General features: G+C 37.7%; 1 protein-coding gene and 1 pseudogene across 1 annotated transcript; one reads left to right on the forward strand and one right to left on the reverse strand.

The window, feature by feature from the left end:
• Window positions 1-2,970: 2,970 nt before the first annotated feature.
• Window positions 2,971-10,594, reverse strand: LOC135197998 (sulfotransferase 1C4-like; annotated as a pseudogene).
• Window positions 10,595-12,164: 1,570 nt separating this feature from the next.
• On the forward strand, window positions 12,165-19,857 carry LOC135197999 (retinol dehydrogenase 12-like). Its single transcript, XM_064225333.1, has 8 exons — window positions 12,165-12,818; window positions 13,544-13,636; window positions 14,719-14,822; window positions 14,987-15,110; window positions 16,980-17,183; window positions 17,687-17,802; window positions 18,581-18,670; window positions 19,727-19,857. Exons 1-8 carry the CDS (start codon window positions 12,587-12,589, stop codon window positions 19,829-19,831), a joined length of 1,068 nt encoding a protein of 355 aa, XP_064081403.1. The 5' UTR covers window positions 12,165-12,586; the 3' UTR covers window positions 19,832-19,857.
• The last annotated feature ends 2,351 nt before the right edge of the window (window positions 19,858-22,208 follow it).

Below are 22,208 nucleotides of genomic sequence, written 5' to 3' on the forward strand. Positions count from 1 at the left end.
GTTTTGACTTTTTCTTGTAGCCCCAAACCCACAGGAGGATCAGTGATTATGCAACCACCATCGAAATAATCGATATTTTCTCAAAAAAAAAGGAGAGAGAGAGAGAGAGAGAGAGAGGAGAGAGAAGAGAGAACGAATGATAAAGAAAGATTGCACGACTGAAAATAGTCGAGGTTTACATTCTTATACATTTATTCTAGCACTCTTTCAACGCTTCAAGCAGGAAGCTACGGTTTCAAATCACCCAGAAGATAAGACGTAAATCATTACACTATTTTCAATTCATATTCCACCTCATGCCAAACGCCAGATAGGAAAATGAATACTTGTTACGAAGTGCACGAAATATACGTTGCAATTTGACATTTTCGGTAGTAGAGGTATTGATCGCGTTGTGGTCATTTGTCCGGACAGAGGAAGTGGTCGGATGGACTAATGGGGGAATGAGGGGTTGATGGGAGAGATATTTATATACGGAGAGCGCGAGAGAGGGACGAGGGAGTTGAAAGCATAAGGGGATGATGATGAGTTGCACAGGGAAAACTTGACGTCGCTACTGCTGCTGCCGCTTCTGTTATCCGTTTGAACAACAACACGAAGCTTTAGTCTCATGCTGTTTCAAAGGCCTCCATTTCCTCTTCTTCGTCACAAGGTGCAAGATATTTCGTCACTGAAACAGAATCTTGACTCTTTCTCGGTGTGGTGGCCGATTAAATAGCATTGTCATTAATGATTCAAGAGGCTCGAATTGAGAAATTATCCTGGATGTGGCAGTGCGGACGCAACAAAGAATGTACGGAAGATGAAAGGGAAAAAAGGGAGGTGGGGGTTGAGGGAATGGTATAGGGGAAAGCAAAAGCGAACTGAAGCAGGGAGCAAACCCTTTTGATTGACACTGATTTCGATGAGATCCCCCCGCAGAGCCGCATGCAGGGAGAATGGCTTTTTATGACTATTTTTACAATTTGTTAGTTTATCTTTTTTTAAGATTAAGGTTATAGACCTTCAATTTTGTAAGATAAATCCTTAACTCATTGCCATTTTGTAACATCTATTTTTTACAATTTAATAGTTATCATTTCAAAGATTAAAACTGTATGCCTACACTTTTATACGATAAACTCTCAATTCATTGCCAGTCAAACTAATATTGTTGGAAACATGACGATATGGTCATGTTTACATGACGATGTAGCTAGTCTGTAATTATTTATCACCATAGAATTACGTCGTACTGTTATTGGTTATACACATGACGCAAAAATAAGGAAAATGCATGTGTAATATAGCTGTTTCAACGGCATTTAATTTATATAGACTTCTCAATTCTTGTTATTGTCTTTTTCTCAACAGCATGTAGCTAGTGTATCAGGTTTCCTAAGGACATGTAAAGATTTCAGTAGTCTTAGGTTTATTTCTTCTGACGAGTCGACAGCGCACAGGCAGTCATCTATGAGAGTATCCAACAAAGTGAATTAAGATACTGGTTTACAGGTATTTATAGCAGGCAGGGCATGTACAATCGGTGGGTAGGTCGGTAAGCAGGGATTTTAATTATAAATGGTCGTTGGATGGTGACGAAATTTATCCCTGAGGCGTTGAGATCTTCTAGTGCTTACAATTTTGCATGATAAGGCGACTACACTTGACAGTATTTGTTTTATAACAGAATCTTATTTTTATTATGTACTTCCGTTAGCAAACGGACAAGAGTAAATAATGAAGAAAAAGGCACATACAATATAACACACACACACACACACACACACACACACACACACACACACACACATATATATATATATATATATATATATATATATATGCACAAGTAAATATTTTATTATATATATATATATATATATATAATATATATATATATATGCACAAATAAATATTTTTATTTTTGCAGTTAAAGAACATGATTTATTTTTTAAAATGTGATCTTCATACAAATATGTGTGCGTGTGTTAATATACACATATATTGTATACGTATTTTCATCATTACTTACTTTTGTCCTTTTGCTAACGGAAGTTAGAGAAAAATCAAGATTCTTTCATGATGGGAATAATAAATACTGTAAGGGAAACTGAAAGATTTTGCTGGATAAGAACGTCAAGACTGACCGCTCCTTTTGTAGCTTCTGCTTAGCTCTTGAACTCTCGTTTCTTGGGAACATTCAGCTCTCAACAAACTTCCCCATGTCCAGTTACCAATCTGCAGGCATCAGTCACTTCGCAATCCATTAATACCCCCTTTTCTCATCAGGAAACTTGACTTTTCTTGTCAATCCCTCAATAAAAAAAAATACATCAATTCTATCGTAAACTTCCCGTGTCCAGAAATAAGACATACAACTCTTATCTTTGCTCCCAACTGGAATATAATTGGAAAATAAAATTTAGGCCTAAGGCCAAGCGCTGGGACCTCTGGTGAGGTCATTCGGTGCTGAAAATAACGTTGGAAAAACTGTTAGGAGAGGATGAAAATAAGACGGAAGAACAATATGAAAGGAGTATAGTAAATAGCATAAAAATGGTTGTAGCTAGAAGCCGAAGAGACGCCGCAAAAAACCTTAAGTACTGTCTACAGTGCACTGCGTGAGGTGCACTAATGGCACGAACCCCCTGCGGGAATTTTCTTTTCTCTCAGGCACCGTCCACAACTAGTTCACAAAACACATCGAATCTGAGCTCCCTCTACCTTATGTAAACAAAGATTGGGCTTCTTGTGTAAATATTTCAACCACATCTAACATTGCCTGTGGAAACAATGGTAGCCACCGTATCGTATCATTCTTAATCTCACTGTGACCTTATTTTGTTCTTTTACCTTGTAATTTGTGGTTGTTTGCTTGCTTTTGTTACGTGTTTACAGCTCCTGGTGTCTCTTCCCTTATGGATTATTGAATACGATCCGAAACTCCAAATCTGAACTTCACTTATTTGGTGGAGAATGAAACAAATAACATGGCACGTACTTTTCATTAGTGGTATTCTTAAACTTTGTACCTAAACGGAACTTCTTTGGCTACGTGTGCCCACTTATTCATCCACTTCTGGAACTTCGCTTCCAGCTCAGGAGTGAAATAGTTGGTCCAGCCACCAGATTCACCTGGAAAAGTGTTGACATTTTAGCGTCCATGAATAACTAGAGGTTTTCCATCAATAGTTTGGGTTCACATTGTGAAAAAACGGCAAACTTTAATTTACTCGTTCTTGAAGACATTATTTGATCTTGAAAAACACAACAGTTTCGAGCCATACTACGAACTGGAATTGGAATACACAAATTTAGGCCAATGGCCAATCGCTAGTACCTATGATAAGGTCATTCAGCGCTGAAGATATCATGTTGAACCAATTGTTAGAAGAAGGTTAAGGAAAATAATGCGAAAGAGAGAGAATATGACGATGGCATAGCAAAAGGAATGCAAGGAGCTACTGCTAAGGGCCGAAGGGTCTACTGACGGAACTATCCTCTAGGAGGAGGAGCCACACTAGGCTCCTCTTAAAATGACAGTAAAAACAAGAAGCAGATACAAAGAACCGTTGTGTTTTCCAAGATTCAAGGATGCCTTTAGAACGGTTTTAAACATTCTTAGAAGTAGTAAACTTTAAACTTTGTTCTATACTTAGGCCCATATAGGAACAGTTCGCAACTGACTACATGCCCGTAATAAACAGCAGATGGCAATTCACCTTTCCTGATGAAGCCCTCTTCACCTTCGACGAAGCGCCCGCCTCTTGTGGCTGCCTCGGTGGGGTCACACGTGGCCCTAGCTTTCATGTTGGAGATCTTGGTGTGGTTTGCCACCGTCTCAAGCTGCCGTTCAGTCAGAGCCGTGTTGAGGAAATCGTCGAGGCGGCGAAGTTCCCTCAGGATGTCTTCTTTCATGTCTTCGTAGAACAAGAAGAGGACGTTCTGGTGGCTGCGTTTCGCCCAGCCCTCAGAGAAGTGAAACCAGAATGGCCTTGGGTGACTGGGAGAGGAAAGTGGTCTCTTTCGTGAGGTTTTCTTGACAGAGTGATAAAGTGTGTGGCTTCTTCGTAAGATTTTCTTGACAAAGTTACAAAATGTGTGGCTTCTTTCGTAAGATTTTCTTGACAAAGTTACAAGATGTGTGGCCTTTTTCGTAAGATTTTCTTGACAGTTACAAAATGTGTGACCTCTTTCTTAAGATTTTCTTGACAAAGTTACAAAATGTGTGGTCTCTTTCGTAAGATTTTCTTGACAAATATCATTGAAAACAATATTCAGTATTCAAAACAAAATTAGAACAAATAGAGAGAGAGAGAGAGAGAGAGAGAGAGAGAGAGAGAGAGAGAGAGAGAGAGAGAGAGAGAGAGAGAGAGCTCTAACTGAAAGCAATATCTAATCTTCCAAAGAAAATCACTATAAATAACAGACAGGGAAAAAATAGGAAATTGATGCTCACGTAGGTCCCCACACCAATAATCCACGAACTCTGAGAAGTCTCCTATAAATTCGGTACATCTGACCAGCCTTTGGTGATGGTAATAGGACACGCAAGCGTCCTTCGGGTTCCTGGCGCAATAGACGACCTGAAAAAGAAAAATATTTGGAGCAATTTCAAGACTGAAAATTTACACCAGGTGTGATAACTAGGTAATATCCCACAATGAAACGGAATGGGAACATAATAAAATTAGGGCCCGAAGGGATGCTCTATAAAGAACCCCGAGTAGTGCCTACAGTGCACCGCGCGAGGTGCACTGACGGCACTGCTTCCCTATGGACATCATCTCACAACGGATATTCATGTGACATCTATCTTCCTTTTTATTAAATATAAACACAAGAGGGTTCTAAAATGAGAGAGAGAGAGAGAGAGAGAGAGAGAGAGAGAGAGAGAGAGAGAGAGAGAGAGAGAGAGAGAGAGAGAGAGAGAGAGAGAGAGAGGTGATAAATGAATAAATAAAACGGAACAACAGAAAATAAAAGCGAAACACCTGAAATTCAGGAGACGTCAGCAGCAGCAGCAGCAGCAGAGAGAGCAACATGAACGACTGGCTCCTCCATGGAGTGGTTTATACTGCCGTCAAATGAGTGGGGGACTCTCACCTTGCAGGTGTCCAATAGATTTGGGTTGAGGTATGCAAAGGGAAGGTGGGTTTTGATGGTGCGCGGTGAGGGGGATCGCGTCGCCGCCTCTAGATGCAGGCCAATGTCTCTGTGATCTTTTCCGGGGTTTCTTTCGTTAAAGGCGTCCAACATTGCCTGGTAAGGTTCCAAGTATGGCGCCTCCAGGGAATCGAATCTGTGGAAATGAAATCCATGTCGTGCAATTGGTACTTTAAAAGTTCAATTGGAACTTTTAAAATTTCAAATTCAATTTCAAAAAGTTCTATTGCAACTGAAAAATTTCAATTTGAATTGCAAATGGTTCAATTAGAACCACAAAAGTTCAATTGGAACTTCAAAATTTCAATTTGAATTTAAAAAAGTTCAATTGGATCCACAAAAGTTCAATTTGAATTTCAAAAAGTTCAAATGGAACCTCAAAAGCTTCCTTGGAACCTAAGAAATTCTAGTGGTGCCTTAAAAGTCCAATTGGAAACTTAAATAGAACATCATAAGTTCTATTGCAACCTTAATAAGCTCAACTGGAACCTCAAAAGCTCAATCGGAACCTAAAAGTTCATAAGTTCAATTGGAACCTCAAAATTTTAACTGGAACTTTAAAGGCTCAATTGTAACCTTAAAAGTTTATAATAACTTACTTAAATTCATATTATTTATGTATATTAATTTGATCATTTATTTTTATTTTTTAAAACTGGTCTCCTCTTTCTCTATTTCCTACGTTCTGTAACTTCTTTCAAATGAACACCATAATAATAATAATAATAAGAAATAAAAATAATAATAATAATAATAATAATAATAATAATAAAATAATAATAATAATAATAATAATAATAATAATAATAATAATAATAATAATAATAATGAATTTACACTATGTCAACCACTGGGGCACTACAGGCCATTTAGAGCTTAAAAGTGAAAAGAGGGAGTTGGAAGAGTTGGAGTGGTTGGACAGTATACGACAGAGATATCCAGAAAGTAGATCGGTAGTAAATGCCTAGAGTACACCACGTGAGATGCACTGATGGCAAAATCTTCCTACCAGCCTATTTTCTTAGGAAAGGAAAATGTCTATTCAATGAGAGAGAGAAAGAGAGAGAGGAAACACTCACTCAATGAAAGGAGATCGGACATTGAGGGTTAGATCCGTGTTAATGTCGACGCCATTCCTCATGGTCCAAATAATCTCTTGAAGCCAGGTCGTGCCACATTTAGGATGGGTCATTATGACCACATCGTCCTTTCTGAAACTAAATAAATAATAATTATAATAAGAAAAGTTCAGGATGAGTCCTCAGATTAAAAAACAAACATACACTAAATGTGCCTCGCGGTCGAACTTCTAAGTTCCAGAGGTCCTCGATTCCTAACATCGCTAGAGTGTGGAACAAGTCTCCCTGCTGAGGATCTGGCACAATTTAAACTTAAAAGTTCAAGCGAGGATGCAGTGCGTTACTAACCTCATACAATTATCTTTGTATCTTAATTATTTATTTAAATTTTTATCTATCTATTCCTTTATTAATTTGCTTGTTATTTTTTCTGTTCTTTCTGTATCTCCTATATTCTATTTATTACCTCTTTCAAGTGACTACATATTCTTTGGAAGCTTCTTGAATTTCAATTCACTGGGTCCTTTTGTGGGCTTGTTCCATATGAAGAGGGGTTAATCTTCTGAATAATAATAATAATAATAATAATAATAATAATAATAATAATACCATGGGACACCAGAGCAGATGAGAAAGAAAGAAAAAATCCATAAGTATCAAGACCTAAAATAGAAGTAAAAAGAATAAGGGATATGCCAGTGGAAATTGTACCCACAATCACAGGAACATTAGGCACAATCCCAAGATCCCTGAAAAGAAACCTGAAAAAACTAGATACCGAAGTAGCTCCAGGATTCGTGCAGAAGAGTGTGCTGCTAGAAACAGCGCGCATAGTGAGAAAAGTGATGGACTCGAACCCCGCACTAGAAAAGCCACAAAGTAGAACAGGATGACTGTGATAGAGAGAGAAAAATGTATTAATAATGATAAAACTACGTCTTCAGGTTAGAAAATCAAAAGCATAAAAGGCTTTCGCAAAACGCCAACACGGTTCGACTTCATAGAAATGACAGAACTGAATAGTGATAAGGATAGTTACCGGAAATTGTAGTATGCGTCAGCATACTTTGAGTACTGGGAAGGCATTACGAAACCACTGGGCTGCACTCGAACGAGGCCTCCTGTGTACGCCAGAAACCTCTTCTGCAGTGGCTCCTCTACGGATCTCTCCATTCGAGTCAGTTCGAAAGGAAAAGGTGACGCCATTTTTTATGGGACTTTTTCTTCTTCTTCTCCTTCCCTGGTGGTAGTCAGGCTTGTGGCTTCTTCTGTCAATGACAAATAGGACTACTGAACAAATATGTCTATGTACAGCCCGCTTAACAGATTGTTACACTCACACATATATATATATACATATATATATATATATATATATATATATATATATATATATATATATATATATAATCATAAAATCCATGTAAGAAGGCCAGTGAAAACCGGGACTTGGAACAGAAAGAAATCTTTTGGAAACTGTTCACTGAAGCCACATGCACACAGAATTTTAACCTCCACAGAAGATTATCCCTTGATTTGCTTTCCCTGCCCTTTCTGTTTGGAGAACATACCGAATCAAAAAACTGTAAACCCGCCCACCACTACTCAATTTTGTATGTAAATTTCTGTAAACTTTATGTACTCGGTGTGAACTTGAAAATGTAAAAAAAACTACGAATGTACTTGTTCAAAGTCCCGGTTTTCACTCGCCCTCTTACATGGATTTTATAATGTTCTCAAGCACACAGACTTTTGTGCTACACTGATATATAAGTGGGAAAAGGGGCAAGCCTAAATCTTCACACCTCTTCCAACTATTGTGTAAATTTTCCTAGGGGTGTGATACCTTCATTAACACCTCTGCTCAAGTGGCCAATCCCTCTCGACCCTGTCACAGGCCACTGAACTTTGACCTGGTTACTTTTGCACCTAGTAACTCTGCCCACTCTCAACCTCTCTCTCCTCAGTGACGTAACCTTCCACTGGTATTCCTTTAAGAGACACTCTTTTCTATCAACATATTGTTCTCTTCCAGCATTTCCTGGGGGATTTGAAGGGTTCTCCTTTGACGAAAAAACAATGGAAACCGCTTATCGAAAATATCCAAGATGGCGGCTGCAGCCAGGAATATAAGGGCCCAGGATCGTCATAACATTGCCCCTTGGGAAACTGACACAATAGCTGGAGGAAAGGTGTAAAGATAAAGGCTTGTCCCTTTTCCCATGGGTGTTGTGACTAAATGCAGGTGGGCATATGCAGGTGGCCAGCTAGTTTTGGGGGTGTGAAGTGTTAATGACAGTTGGAGGTAATTAAAGGTGATTATACGAATACGAAATTGGATAGGGAATTAAACAATAGGTTAAAATATCGCATATCCTGGGGATCGTCTGAAGGAATTGTTAATGGCGATGCAGGTGTTCTCAAAGCGAATGCCGTGGTATTTTGCTGACGCTAATCTGAGAATCCTCTGGGAATTCGCTCAGTGTGTCTGGATGTTGTGGTATTGTATTTATAGTGCATTGAAAGAAAATTTTAAGGCTACAAAGGGGACGTTAAGGGGAACGAAGCTAAGCTGGGCTTATTTTGACACCAAACTGACTTATGATAACATTAAGGGGTCAAAGGCGAGGCGTCTAAGTACTATATTTCAGAGGCTGCTGTCTCTTCCTTCAGAAAAGGCGGTATCTATACCAAGAGATCCATCCACAGGTAACCATTTTTACTAGGTCATATTCACTGATAATTTCTCTTTAATCTTCTTGAGCAGTGGTTGAAGGAAGATTTCTTCTATAATATCTGAATCCCAGATGCCCTTTGAGATGTTCATTACCCGTCTTTGTTTAATCAATGCTGACTCTATCATCTGACTTTTGTACCAACATTTGCTGCTATAAATTATAGACGACAAATTCCAGTTTATTCGGTGGTTATGGTTATTTATATGGTTAAAAATAGATGAGCTCTGTTGTCCATACCTAAATGACCATTTATGTTATATTAAACTCTGGGGAAGTGATTTTCCTGTAAAGCCGATGTATGATTGGTAACAGTCCAGGCATGTGATTTCTTATACGCCTGTGTCATTGGGGATTGTCTTTTGTTGGATGTTAATCAGGGATCTGGTTAGGGTATTTGGATAAGTAAAGGCAAAAGGGTTAGGTTTTCTGAGAGTCTAGGTCACCGTCTTAATCCAGTCCAGGTGTCGGATTTTTATTTTATTGTTGGGTGTCTCTCTGGTCTTGTCTTGAGGCGGTCGATAGAAAATTACATTTGCTTTATGAATCGCTTTCTCAATTATATGGTCATGATACCTTAAAGACAAAAGCTGCTTACGAATTAGTTCAAATTCCTTTTCCAGGAAATCTGAGGAACAAATTCATAAGGCTCTTAAGAATAGGTTACTGGCTACACCTAGCTTGATAGAAATGTCATAATAACTAAAGTAGTGAATGTATGAAAGTGAGAATGTTGGTTTTCTGTATATGGTAAATTTTATGTCTCTAATTATTAAAACATAAGAAAAGAAATTTTGTCGTCTGTTTCCCATACTGTAAACCAACACTTAGTCTTAAAGGCTTATCTTTTGCTCTTAGGCCTGACCTAAGCTGCCCCCATCTTGGCTGGACAAACAGCTTTCCAGGAGGAGGGTGGATGTGTCATGTCTCCCTACTCTTCCAATGCATTTGGATTTTATTGTTAAAGATGCCTATGGTGCACCGTGTGAGGTGCATTGACGGCACTGCCCTCCACTAAGTAGTTTCTTTTAAAATCTTAAGTTCTGAAGTTTTCCCAACGCTCACTGATTCATGCAAGTCTTGATGCCGATTATTAGATGTTACAAAGGGATAATTCCTCCAGCGTCAATTATCAAATATATAATTCGTTTCTTCTCACCTGAAGGAAGGTTTCAGTTTAAAATGGTTGAACAATCCCTCAATTCTGTTCAGTGATCTTTCAAATTTAACCTTCGTTAAGTTTGGTAGGTGGTGTACGCAGTTCAATCCCACAATACATAAAGTTAAGCAAAATGCATCAAAAGATATCCACAATACATAAAGTTAAGCAAGAGAAAAAAACATCAAATTACCTCATCAAGTTTAGTCCTATAGTACATAAAGACACAAATTTAAGCAAAAGGCATCAAAAGATACCTCATAAAGTTTAGTCCCACAAAACATAAAGTGAAGCAAAAACATCAAAAGATATCTCATAACTTACCGAAAACTCAAGTATCTTTTATACTATAGTCACTGGTCAAACTCCACCTTGTAGTGCTACACCCTTGTCAACACAACTGATTCTACCACGGGCCCACGGCGTTGTCGTTTGGATGCGCGACCTTGAAGACTTGGACGATTATGGCGATAGTGCATCTCTCTCTCTCTCTCCCTCTCTCTCTCTCTCTCTCTCTCTCTCTCTCTCTCTCTATGTATAACACACACATGCACATACATACATATATATGCACGTTTGCACGGCTAAAAATTCCTCAAGAATATTATCCGAAATTCGACCTCAAACGCGCACATACGCACAAACACACATACATACAGGCTGATATTTTTAACGTTAAATGGAGTTACTGAATTCTTATCAGTTTAAAAAATTCTAGAATAAAAAAAAGAATACAGGATAAAACAATAACAACTTTTTTTGCCTATTTGGCAACTGCCAACGTACTCGAGAGATAATCTTTAGAACTCGGGGTCGGTTCAAGGGCGCACTATAGCTGGCCCTGTACATACCCTGTAGACTTTGGGTATACCATGACTTTAGACCTTGGGTATACCGCCCTTTAGACATTATGGATGCTATTTTAGAGCCTTTGGACCTTTGGTAAACCTTTTAGACTATATTTAGATCTTGGGTAGACCCTTTAGATTATTTAGAAGTAGGGTATACTATTTAGAGTCTTTAGACCTTGGGTAAACCATTTAGATCCTTGAGACCTTGGGCATACCATTTATTTTAGATCCTCTAGACCTTTCATAGACCCTTAAGATAGAAATAAACCCAGCTAGACTTTGGGTATATCATTTAGATTCTTTAGACCTTGGTTATACCTTTTAGACCCTTCAGACGCTGGGTATACCCTTTATTTTAGATCCTTAGACCTTGGGAAGATCCTCAAGATAGAAATATACGAAATAAAGAGAGATTACCAAACAGTTTTTGAAGCCAGTGCATTTGGAATGAAAAAAAAAAACCTAAATAAGGAAAAGGCGGTATTTTCTGACATAAGGATGTAACGTAGCACACAGGACTTTGAGTACTTGGGTGGACATTTTTAGCAGGAACTGCAAGGCTTCCAAACTCCAAAGCCATTGTAACTGACCATGTAGAAATGCTAGATTAGGCTATCGGTACCGTTTACATTAGCAACTGAAATTATCATAAAAATCCCGAAAATCTTAAGACAAAGTCCAATTTTCTAAGCTTCTACACAACAATTTAAAGTAAATATAAATAAATTAATTGATTAATCAATTAATTAATCAATATTCATAAAATTGACAGAATCAAGCTACACAGCAGGCGTGACCTTGCCTGTAACGTGAGCTCGTTTAGTTGAGGGTTCGAATCCCTCGGCAGACATCAAAATTACTCTATGATCTCGCATTTGGATCTAAGGCTTTGCAGTGACAAGTGTAATGAATAAGAGTGAGGAATTCGATAAATTGAGAGGGCATTGACACACACACACACACATTATATATATATATAGATAGATAGATAGATAGATAGATAGATAGATAGATAGATATATAATTTATGTAAATGAACAGGCAAGAGAAGAGAGAAAGCCACGCTAAGTGAAAAGAACGAGAATCATAATTTGGAAATATGCAACCTCACCCTGATGCGAATGCAGCATGCCCTTAGAAGGAGAGTGAGAGAGAGAGAGAGAGACCACGAAAATCACGATGACTTAGTTGTCCGTGACACTGCGTGACTGTCGGCGAATTAGAAAACCGAATGTCGATGATCGTGAACGTGTGATGGTAGTACGACTACTTTTCAGGCAACGAGTTTGCGAAGGAACGTCCTCCTCCTGGACGCTGTTACGGTTCATCAAATAACCTTGCCTTATTTTCGTTTCATATCGCTTTCGATTATATCGAAGTTACATTTTCATTATTCGTCAGGTTATTTATATTGTTCTCAGCGAAGAAAATCGTCTACCGAAAGTTTTTGGACGCTGTAACGGCGCTCCATCACAAGCACACCTCGCCTTTACACCTAACTCTAGTTCCATTTCCCCTTTCATATCGACTTCAGTTATTGAAGATCCCTTCGTTTATTACAGTTGTATTAATATCCGGCCAGAAATTCGAATCTAAAACTTGCCTCTAACGGTAATGGACGAAGAATTCCCTCCTTCCTCACCACCTACCGAAGACGGGACGACCAACTATCTACTTCTCCTCGTCAGGCTAGTGTTAACTTTTTTCTTCATTCCTCCTACGAATGTCATCGGCTGGGTCACGCTCGGAGTTACAGTGCGCATCTACAACAGGCTGACCTGTCCTCACTGTCGCAGCAAAGTCAGCATGAAGGGCAAGACGGTTATCATAACAGGAGCCAATAAAGGTAAGTTTCTACTTAAGTTGTTGTGATCTCGCTTCAGGATAGGCCTATGAGTTTTGTTTTTTATTTCTCTGAATTAGCGGAGCTATACTGAATCTGGTAATGAATGGATCATCGATTAAATTACGTACTTAACATTGCGCTAGTCGAAACTGACACACACATATACGCAAAATTAATATGCAGACAAATATTAACTGAATACCTTGTGCGGTATGCATTCAGTAAACGAACTTATTAATATATATACTACTATTTCTAAGCTACTACTGGCCAGATAACAATAATATCATTACTGTTATCACTACCTTACGTTTATAATTTCCTAGGGTAAAAAATTGCTTTGCAAATAATTTTTCCTACGATTTTCAGTCGTACCTATCCTAACATTTTTTAAAAGAATAATAATCGTTAATTACATGTGCTAAAGCGACACTATGTTAGTATAGGCGCTTGCCACGTTGTGCTATAATATAATGACCTTTTTGTTCATTCTACATTCGAGGCTCGTAATTTGTTAGCCTACCCCTAGGCCGCTTTCACTTCTAAATATGGCGTCAAGACCTAGGACTTGGTAGTACTGCCATCAGTTTTCTGTTATTTACAAATTTCTGCTTCTTTGTTAAAGAAGTTTGTTATGAAAATTACTAATAGTTTCCTTCTCATTCTTAACACAATAATGTAACGTAATGTATTTTCCATCCAAAGACAGTTCCCTACTATTGCAGGAATTGGGCTAGAAACAGCACGAGATCTTGCACGCAGAGGAGCCAACGTCATCCTCGCCTGCAGGAACGTTATCAGTGGAAACATGGCTCGCGGTAAGTTGGCTTAGAATAAAGTACAAATGCGTATTCATCCAACGAGCAAACTATGTTTATGATATAAAAATCTCCCATTTTTAGAGGTTAGTTAAACTCGTGTTTCGTTTCTGATTCATCTGTTTGTCTTAATTAATAGGAGGCCCCGTGGGCCTATTTCATTTCTCAAGTGGCTTATCTGATTCCACTCCTACCATTATGACATTGGTGACATCGTACAATTGCTTCTATATTTAATACACTAATTCAATTACATGGTACTCAGTTCACACAGTCTGAGGAATGATTCAATGATTCAGATTATATAAAATTCAGTGTTAATTTTGACGATTAAACGAAGAGCTGACAGGTAGACCTAAGAATAATGCTTCGGTAGACGATCGTCACAATAAATGTTTTTTTTTTTATGCAAGTCTGCATAGGATTGAATTGAATATATAAAATTTAGGTTAAAGGTCACTCACCGCTGAAACGGAAATTGACAGTAAATGGTTTTAAAGGTGTAACCTTGCAATTGCACTATGAATCAATTGTTAGGAGAGGGTGGAATGTAGAATGGAAGAGAATATGAAAGGAGATACAGTAAAATTGACGAAAGGGGTTGCAACTAAGGGCCGAAGGCACGCCGCAAAGACCCTTAAATAATGCTTACAGTGCACCTCATGTGGTGCACTGACGGCACTGTCCCCATACGGCGATGCAAGTCTGTAAAATTTAAAATTAACCCCATTTATCCACATATTTTGTAATAACTATCAAAATAATTTCATTACCCTGACTCTTGAAACGTTTAGTGACATTTCCGCTTTCTATGACTGCCATTACTACTAAATTTAGGATAACGCAAACATATTGCACTTTCCTATGACTCCTATTGGACTCGACCAGAGAGAGAGTATATAAAACTTCAGACAAAATATTCTTCTCTTAGTCAGAGAGAGAGAGAGGAGAGAGAGAGAGAGAGAGATAGAGAGAGAGAGAGAGAGAGAGAGAGAGAGAGAGAGAGAGAGAGAGAGAGAGAGAGAGAGAGAGAGAGAGTCTTCCCTTCGCGGCAAGCAGATCACTGCCATTAATTTTCGCAGACGACATCCTCAGCACAGCTACAGGAAAGGTTGAGGTGCACGAAATCGACGTCTCCTCCATGGCCTCCGTCAGGAAGTTTGCTAAGAATTTCCAGAATAGAAAGGTAACTGACAGCGTGGGCACCTGAAGCCATGAAATGCGAAAAATAACACCGAATAAATGAGATATGCCTAAATGAAAAGTAAAAGGTTGAAGTTCTGAAACGAATTACCGGAAGAAATTGAGTAATTGACTTTCTGTAATGTTTCTCTCTCTCTTCTAAAACAGGTAGACGTCCTGATCAACAACGCAGGAGTGGCGGACATCCCCCAAGAAATCACAGACGAAGGGTTGGAACTGACCGTGGCTACTAATCACCTCGGCCATTTTCTGCTCACGCACCTCCTCATGCGTAATGTCTAGTTTCCTTTTGGTTTCGAGCAGCAATACTTTCTTAATGAGTCTTTTATCAAATTCACGAACCGGATGAAATGCTTAATCCCCTACGTTGGGGGCATCACTTACAATTTCACTTGCACGGCACACCGTAGACAATATGAAGTTTCTTTACAGCGTCCCTTGAGAAGATTTTTCGATAAAAATATGTCTGTGTTATGGTCCTTTAAACAAAGACCTAGAAATCCCTCCAACTATTACTACTTATCACTGCAGAAGGAAGACACTGACAATGGGGAGGAATTTCTAAAACATATCTGGCAATACAGAGAAACTTAAACAAACCCAAGCAAATGAGAAACAGTAAGGGTAAAGGAGCCGTTTCAGGCAATTCACTCGTACCACTGCTACCACTAATGCTTCCAAGGCAAGGCAAAGGAAATGACCTCAAAATTGATATGCCTTGACTGGCTTGCTAAACATCATTTAATTGCATATACTCTGAGGTAGCTCATGATATTTAAAGTGTACAGTATTATCAATTACTCGACATGAGTTGCAGTCATATCGTGTCTAATCCCATTACATTACTCTTCAGATTTTTAAATGCAACCTTACTGAGAGAGAGATTCGCGCAACTGATTTTGTTCTACTGTCCTCAACAGACGGTAAATGGCGGTCAGATGCACCTCTCTCTCTCTCTCGATATATATATATATATATATATATATATATATATATATATATATATATATATATATATATATGTATATACATATATATCTATATATATATATATATATATAATATATATATACATACACACATATATACATATATATTAGTACCATAAATGAATAAATCGTCAAGTTAATGAATAGAAATAGAAATAAATCGTCAAAATACAAGGTGATTTGCATTTTAATAATCTATTTATAGTTTTGTCTACTTATTGATTTATCAGTTAACTTTTTCTAATAACTGAACTCCTCTTTCTGTATTTCCCAGATTATCTTCTGTAACTTCTTTCAGATGAACACCTGTAGGTCTGTTTCATACATACGAATACTGGTATTATCTTCTGAATAATAATAATAATAATAATAATAATAATAATAATAATAATAATAATAATAATAATAATAATAATAATAATAATAATAATAATAATAATAATAATAATAATAATAATAATAATATTGACAAAATATAGTTAAATCTCATGGTCTCAATTAGATCATCCACTCCTTCATTGTCTGATACACTCGAAAATATTGAAGTTTATTTATTCATATATTATTTTTTTACAATATTTTTGTTAATTATTTACATTTGTTTGATTTTTACCATTTTTTCTGTTTACTGCAAGCAAAAAATCAAATGCACATTCAAAGCTATTTCCATATTTGCCTCTTGTCAGCGTGGGCACCGAAAAATTAAATGGTTTTAAGTTTTGCAAAGTAACCCCTCTGATATTAACAGGGAAGCGAAAAAAAGTAATGAAAGTGAACGCTGAAAAACGCGAAGAAACAAAATCAACAAAAGCCAGACAAAAGTACGCAAAAAGAGTCAGTAGTGAAAGATGACTTCCATTTCAGGGAGTAATAGACATTTAGAGGCGATTTCACGCGGACTATTCACATCAAAATAGGCCTTTTCACACCATTATAAGGATATTCACACTAACTTAGGACTAACCACACGAACATACGTAGGACGATCATCCACGCCAACATATTACTATTCACACGAACATACGTAGGACGATCATCCACACCAACATAGGACTATTAAAAAAAAAATTACTTCTTAAGCCTTGTCACTTCCAAGAAGCGTAATTTTCTGCATCTCTCTCCCTCTTAATTTCTTTTACGACTCTTTCCAGCAAACCTGAAAGAAGCGTCTGGCCGGATACTCCACCTAACCTCGATCGGTCACACTTGGGTCAAGAACGTCAAGGAACTCGACCTCGAGAACGACATGAAGTTCCAGTATAACCGCCCGTTGAAGACACTGGAGATCTATGCAGCCACCAAACTCTTCAATGTCCTGTTCTCCAACGAGCTTTGTCGGAAGCTGCAGGGAACCGGTGAGTTTACGGTGTGGATAAGCCTGTGTTGGTGTGTGTGGGCCTACGTTGGAGTGAATGCGACTATGATGGTGTAAATAGAGGTATGTTATGTTGGTTGAATAGTCGTATCTTAGAGTGAACAGACCTATGTACTAGGTGCAAAAAGTCCTGTGTTGATGTGAATAGGTCTATGATGGCTTGAATACTCATATCTTGGTGCGGATAGGCCAATATTGGTGTGAATAGGTTTGTGATGGCTTGACCAATCCTATGTTAGTGTGTATACTCTTATGTTGGCGTGAATAGCCCTGTGCGAGTGTGAAGTCCTATGTTGGTGTGAATAAGCTTGTGATAACTTGAATATATGTTGGTGTGAAGAGGCCTATGATGCCTTGAATGGGCCTATGTTAGGTTCAGTCTCCTTTGAATGTTAATTTGATTTCACTTAATACGTAACTGTGAAATGGCACAAAGAACATCAAGATAAAAGCAGCCTAACAAAGTATACACGTCATTTACAGGTGTGACAAGTAATTCGGTCCATCCAGGTGTGGTGGACACCGACATCTTCATCCCCATGAACTCTCGTGTGTGGTACGGCTTCTTCATTAAGCTCTTCGTGAGCGCGTACGCCAAGGTATTCTCGTATATACTATAGTCTCTTAGAGTACTTTTATGTTCCTGTAATGGTACCAGCACTACAGTAAAGTAAAAGTGGCATATTTTACGATCAATAACCCGAATTGATTAGTTTTCAACTGTAACTTTTACTATTTTAATGTGGTACTATCATTTTACAAACGTGGGATCTGACACTAGAAAGATACGATCATTCCAATTAAAAGATCGTATATTATTTTGTTCTTTATGTACTGGAATCTCGTTTGAAATGGAACGTAAAATTAAGGCCTAGGGCCAAGGGCTAGTGGGACGTATGAAGAGGCCCTATACACAGTTGAAAATAATGTTAACCCATTGTCAGGAAATATTTAAGTTAAGATAGAAGAAAGAGAACATGACTGGAAGACGTATAGTAAACAATTACGGATAAAAAAATATTACTTTCTATTCACTGGAATATCAAAATCTATAGATAACTAACGAGATAACAGTCAGAATTAAATTATCTTTACCTGTCATTTTTATCAAGTACCGATGCAGGCCTTTATTTACGATATTATTAATATATATATCTATATATATATATAGTATATATATATTATATATATATGTATTATATATATATTTATATATATATGAAAACCTATATTTATTCGTCAATAAAGGTCCCCTTACTACTTGATGAAAATATCAGATAAAGATGGATTGAATAATTCTGACTCTTATCTCTTTAGTTATCTGACTATTGTGTAAAATATATAAAAATTACTATTAGCTTCTCGTTCTTTCAAAAGAGCCCAGCCGAAGGCGCCCAAACCACCATCCACGTAGCCGTGTCAGAGGACCTCAAGGGCGTGTCTGGAAAGTACTTCCAGGATTGCAAGGTAAGACTGCTGGCTGCAGGAAACGGATGAGGAATTAATGTCTGGATGAGGGAGAGGTCTGAAGGATTGGATGAGACGATAAATTGTTCCTTTATAACATGATGCGGATGACTGACGAGACTGGGAATTAAGTGGAAAAACGTTCCATAGAATACCAGTCCATGGCCGGATTTTGTTTAACAAAGTTATTAATGACAAAAGGAATTACTTAAGACCTCACTGGGTTTAGACAAGAAAGAGAATTTACGATCAAGTGTTACTTTTAAGTAGAAAGTTTCAAAGTCAAATTTCGAAGGTCAAAGTAATAGGTCAACGGTGAAAGGTCAAAGTAATATGTAAGAGATCATAGTAATAAGTAAAATGTCAATGTAACAGGTAACTCTAATAGGTCAAAGTAATATTGAAAGGTCAAAGAAAGGTAATAGTAAAAGGGCAAAGTAACAGTTAATAGCAAAAGATCAAAGTAAAAGGTATAGATCAAATTATAACGTAAAAGTAAAAAGCCGAAAGTCAAAGGAATAAAAGCAATAGGTCAAAACGTGGCTACATGGACTTAGAAAAAAAAAAAAAATGAGATTATTAAAAATCTTAGTGATGTCGCCCTAACATAAGTATATCAAATAATCCCATTACCAGTCGCCAAAGGGGTGTGGAGCGATTGATGCAGGTGGATGAAACAGCGCTGATTGGGGAGAGTGGAGAAAAAATGTAGATTCCAACGAAAGAACTCGAAAGTGTATGTATGAGGATCAAGTTAAATAGCATATTTGCGCAAAGAATAAGCATGCGAGGATAAACAATCGAATGGTTGAAAAAAGGAGCGTGAGAGAGAACATGTGAAGTGAAAGAGGTAATATTGTTAGAAAGTATGAAGAGTAGCTATAGGCGGCCGAACCAACTCTCTTTACGGAAGTAATAAAAATTTGAAACACGAGTCAATATAAGGGTTAGCCAGAATAAGTGGAGAGTTCGGCGTTCCGTGACGGTCTGGTCCTGTAGGAAGGAGGTAAAAAGTATTTGAATAATTATTTTAATATTCGTTTTTCTCTCCTGCAGGAGGCTACGCCCTCAGCTCTGGCCCTTGACGAAGGCCTGGCTAAGAAGGTCTGGGAGATGAGCGAACGCCTGGTCCAGCTGCAGCCTCAGGAACGGACGATCTGAGAGAGAGAGAGAGAGAGAGAGAGAGGAGCCGAAATGACGAGAGAGAGAGAGAGAGAGAGAGAGAGAGAGAGAGAGAGAGAGAGCTGCCCAACACAACCATCTCTGCCCGTCAGTGAACTGTAAACGTGGATTAGCAGCTGCTGATGCAGTCGTCAATTTAATGCAACGCAACTTCTGGAATGGTCGAACCCCCACCCCCCCCTCTCCCCCTCCCAATTCGCAACAGCTGCATGCATTAAAAAGCATTAGTGTTCCGATACTCGTCCGTCTCCTCTCCCCCCCCCAAAAAAGAGGGGGTTGTTTTTGTTTTAGAAAATAGCTGGATAATTTGTCAGCTTGTAAGTGAACCTTCGCGAAAACTGCCCGATTGTGACGGCGAGCTTTGGGACGTCTGAAGTTAAAAAAAAAAAAATAACATAAAATAAGAAGAAAGAAAGAAAATAAGAAAGACCTTTTTGCTTTATGAAAACTCAACTTTTTGTTTTTGTTGCCTAAAATGTTTTAATAAAGCCAACAGCATCCTTTTTCAGTTCTCTACATTAATCCTTTTCCTGTACACATATATATTATATTTATATATATATAATTATTTAAATTACAATTTCCAGTAATAGTATGTGTCAATATAACTAGGTCATACATTATATATATAATATATATGCATATATACATATATATGTACAGCTGAACCTCGGTTCCCGTACGCAATCTGTTCCAGAAAGTCTCACGAAGTCTGAGACGTACAAAATCCGAAACAATAATTCCCATAAGGAATAATGTAAATCCAACAAATGCATTCCGACACACCCAAAAATATTTTCAAAAACTATATATTTTAGACAATAAACACAGCTTTACATACAGAAAACAGTTAAGAGATAAATAAAATAACTAATGAAATGGACAAATAAACATTTAACATCATTCTTATCTTTATAGAACTCTTGTTATCGTTTGCAAAGGGAATCCCTCCAGAAGGACTTCTGGTATCAAGGACCTATCTGGGGCTACTTCACCTCTTCATTTTTCACTGGCACTAGGACCAGCTTGAGAATCACTGGACCCCTGTTGCACAACAAAAACTGTCCAGGGACATTTGTTTCAGGTGTCTTTCAAATTTGCCTAAAGTGAAGCAAGGCATTGCCATTACACATGTTGGAGACATGGATTACAACATCTTTATTGGGATGGTATACCTCTCCACAAAATATTTTATATTACTCCACTTTGCAAACATGACCTCAATCACTAAAGTAGGCACTTGTGTGTGCCAGTTTGCTTTTTTGATTTTTCAAACCAGCCTCTACTGTCCTTAAATTCACTAACAGCAGCACTTGTAGCCATTTTCTTATTGAGTTCGGCATGCAACATCCTTGGCTTCTCACAAATTATCACCTCCAACATTTGCTACTTCTTTCTTAAATTCTATAGCGTTTCTCACCATTTTTTAAGAAGGCTGGAGCTTGGAAAGAGTGCGTCACGAGAGAACATGGGATGCTTTGGTTGGGTGCTCAGTACAGGCCTGGTCACAAGGTGGGCCCTGCGGAAGGAGCATTTCTGGGTTTATGAATTTCTTGGATATGTACTAAACCCAAGGGGAAATTTTGTTGGAAAAAAGTCGAAGAAAACCTGAGCATTCAAAATCTGAGGTTTGACTGTACATACATACATATATATATATATATATATATATATATATATATATATATATATATATATATAATGTGTGTATATATTATATATATATATATATATATATATACATATATATATATATATATATATATATATATATATATATATATATATATATTATATTTCCTAACAGGACCTCATTGAAACTGGATGTTATCAAGCGGAGATATTTATTTTTAAAAAACTAACTAGCTTTCCTGGACTAACAGTCCTTGTTATCATATATAGTTTTAATATCGGCGTCAATAAATTGCGGTCTATGGACACACACAGCCCTTAGGAACATCCCAGAAAAAAAAGTAAAACAGAATTTTTACTATTTTGATGGTGAATGGAATAATAAATGAACATTTTCGAAAGACTGAAAAGGTAAAATTTCCATCCTTTTTTAGGACTGTTCACGAAAATCTACAGGAATTTCTGATTAAGCTCAATAACTTAGTCATTTCTCCTTAATGACAACATTCAATTTCATTTTGCAGACCGTATTGCGCCAGGTAACATCAGCGATGCCATAAATAGCCTACCTAATAATAAATCGCCCGGCTGTAATGGTCTTCCCGCAGAGGCTTTCAAATTTCTGCCATCCGATAATTTACATTTTGCTAGCTGCCCTATTCAATGCGTGCATAATTCACAGGTTTCTTCCAGACTCCCTACTCTTAGTTCACTTGATACCATT

This window comes from Macrobrachium nipponense, chromosome 21 (genome assembly GCF_015104395.2).
Source record: "Macrobrachium nipponense isolate FS-2020 chromosome 21, ASM1510439v2, whole genome shotgun sequence".
NCBI lineage: Eukaryota > Metazoa > Arthropoda > Malacostraca > Decapoda > Palaemonidae > Macrobrachium > Macrobrachium nipponense.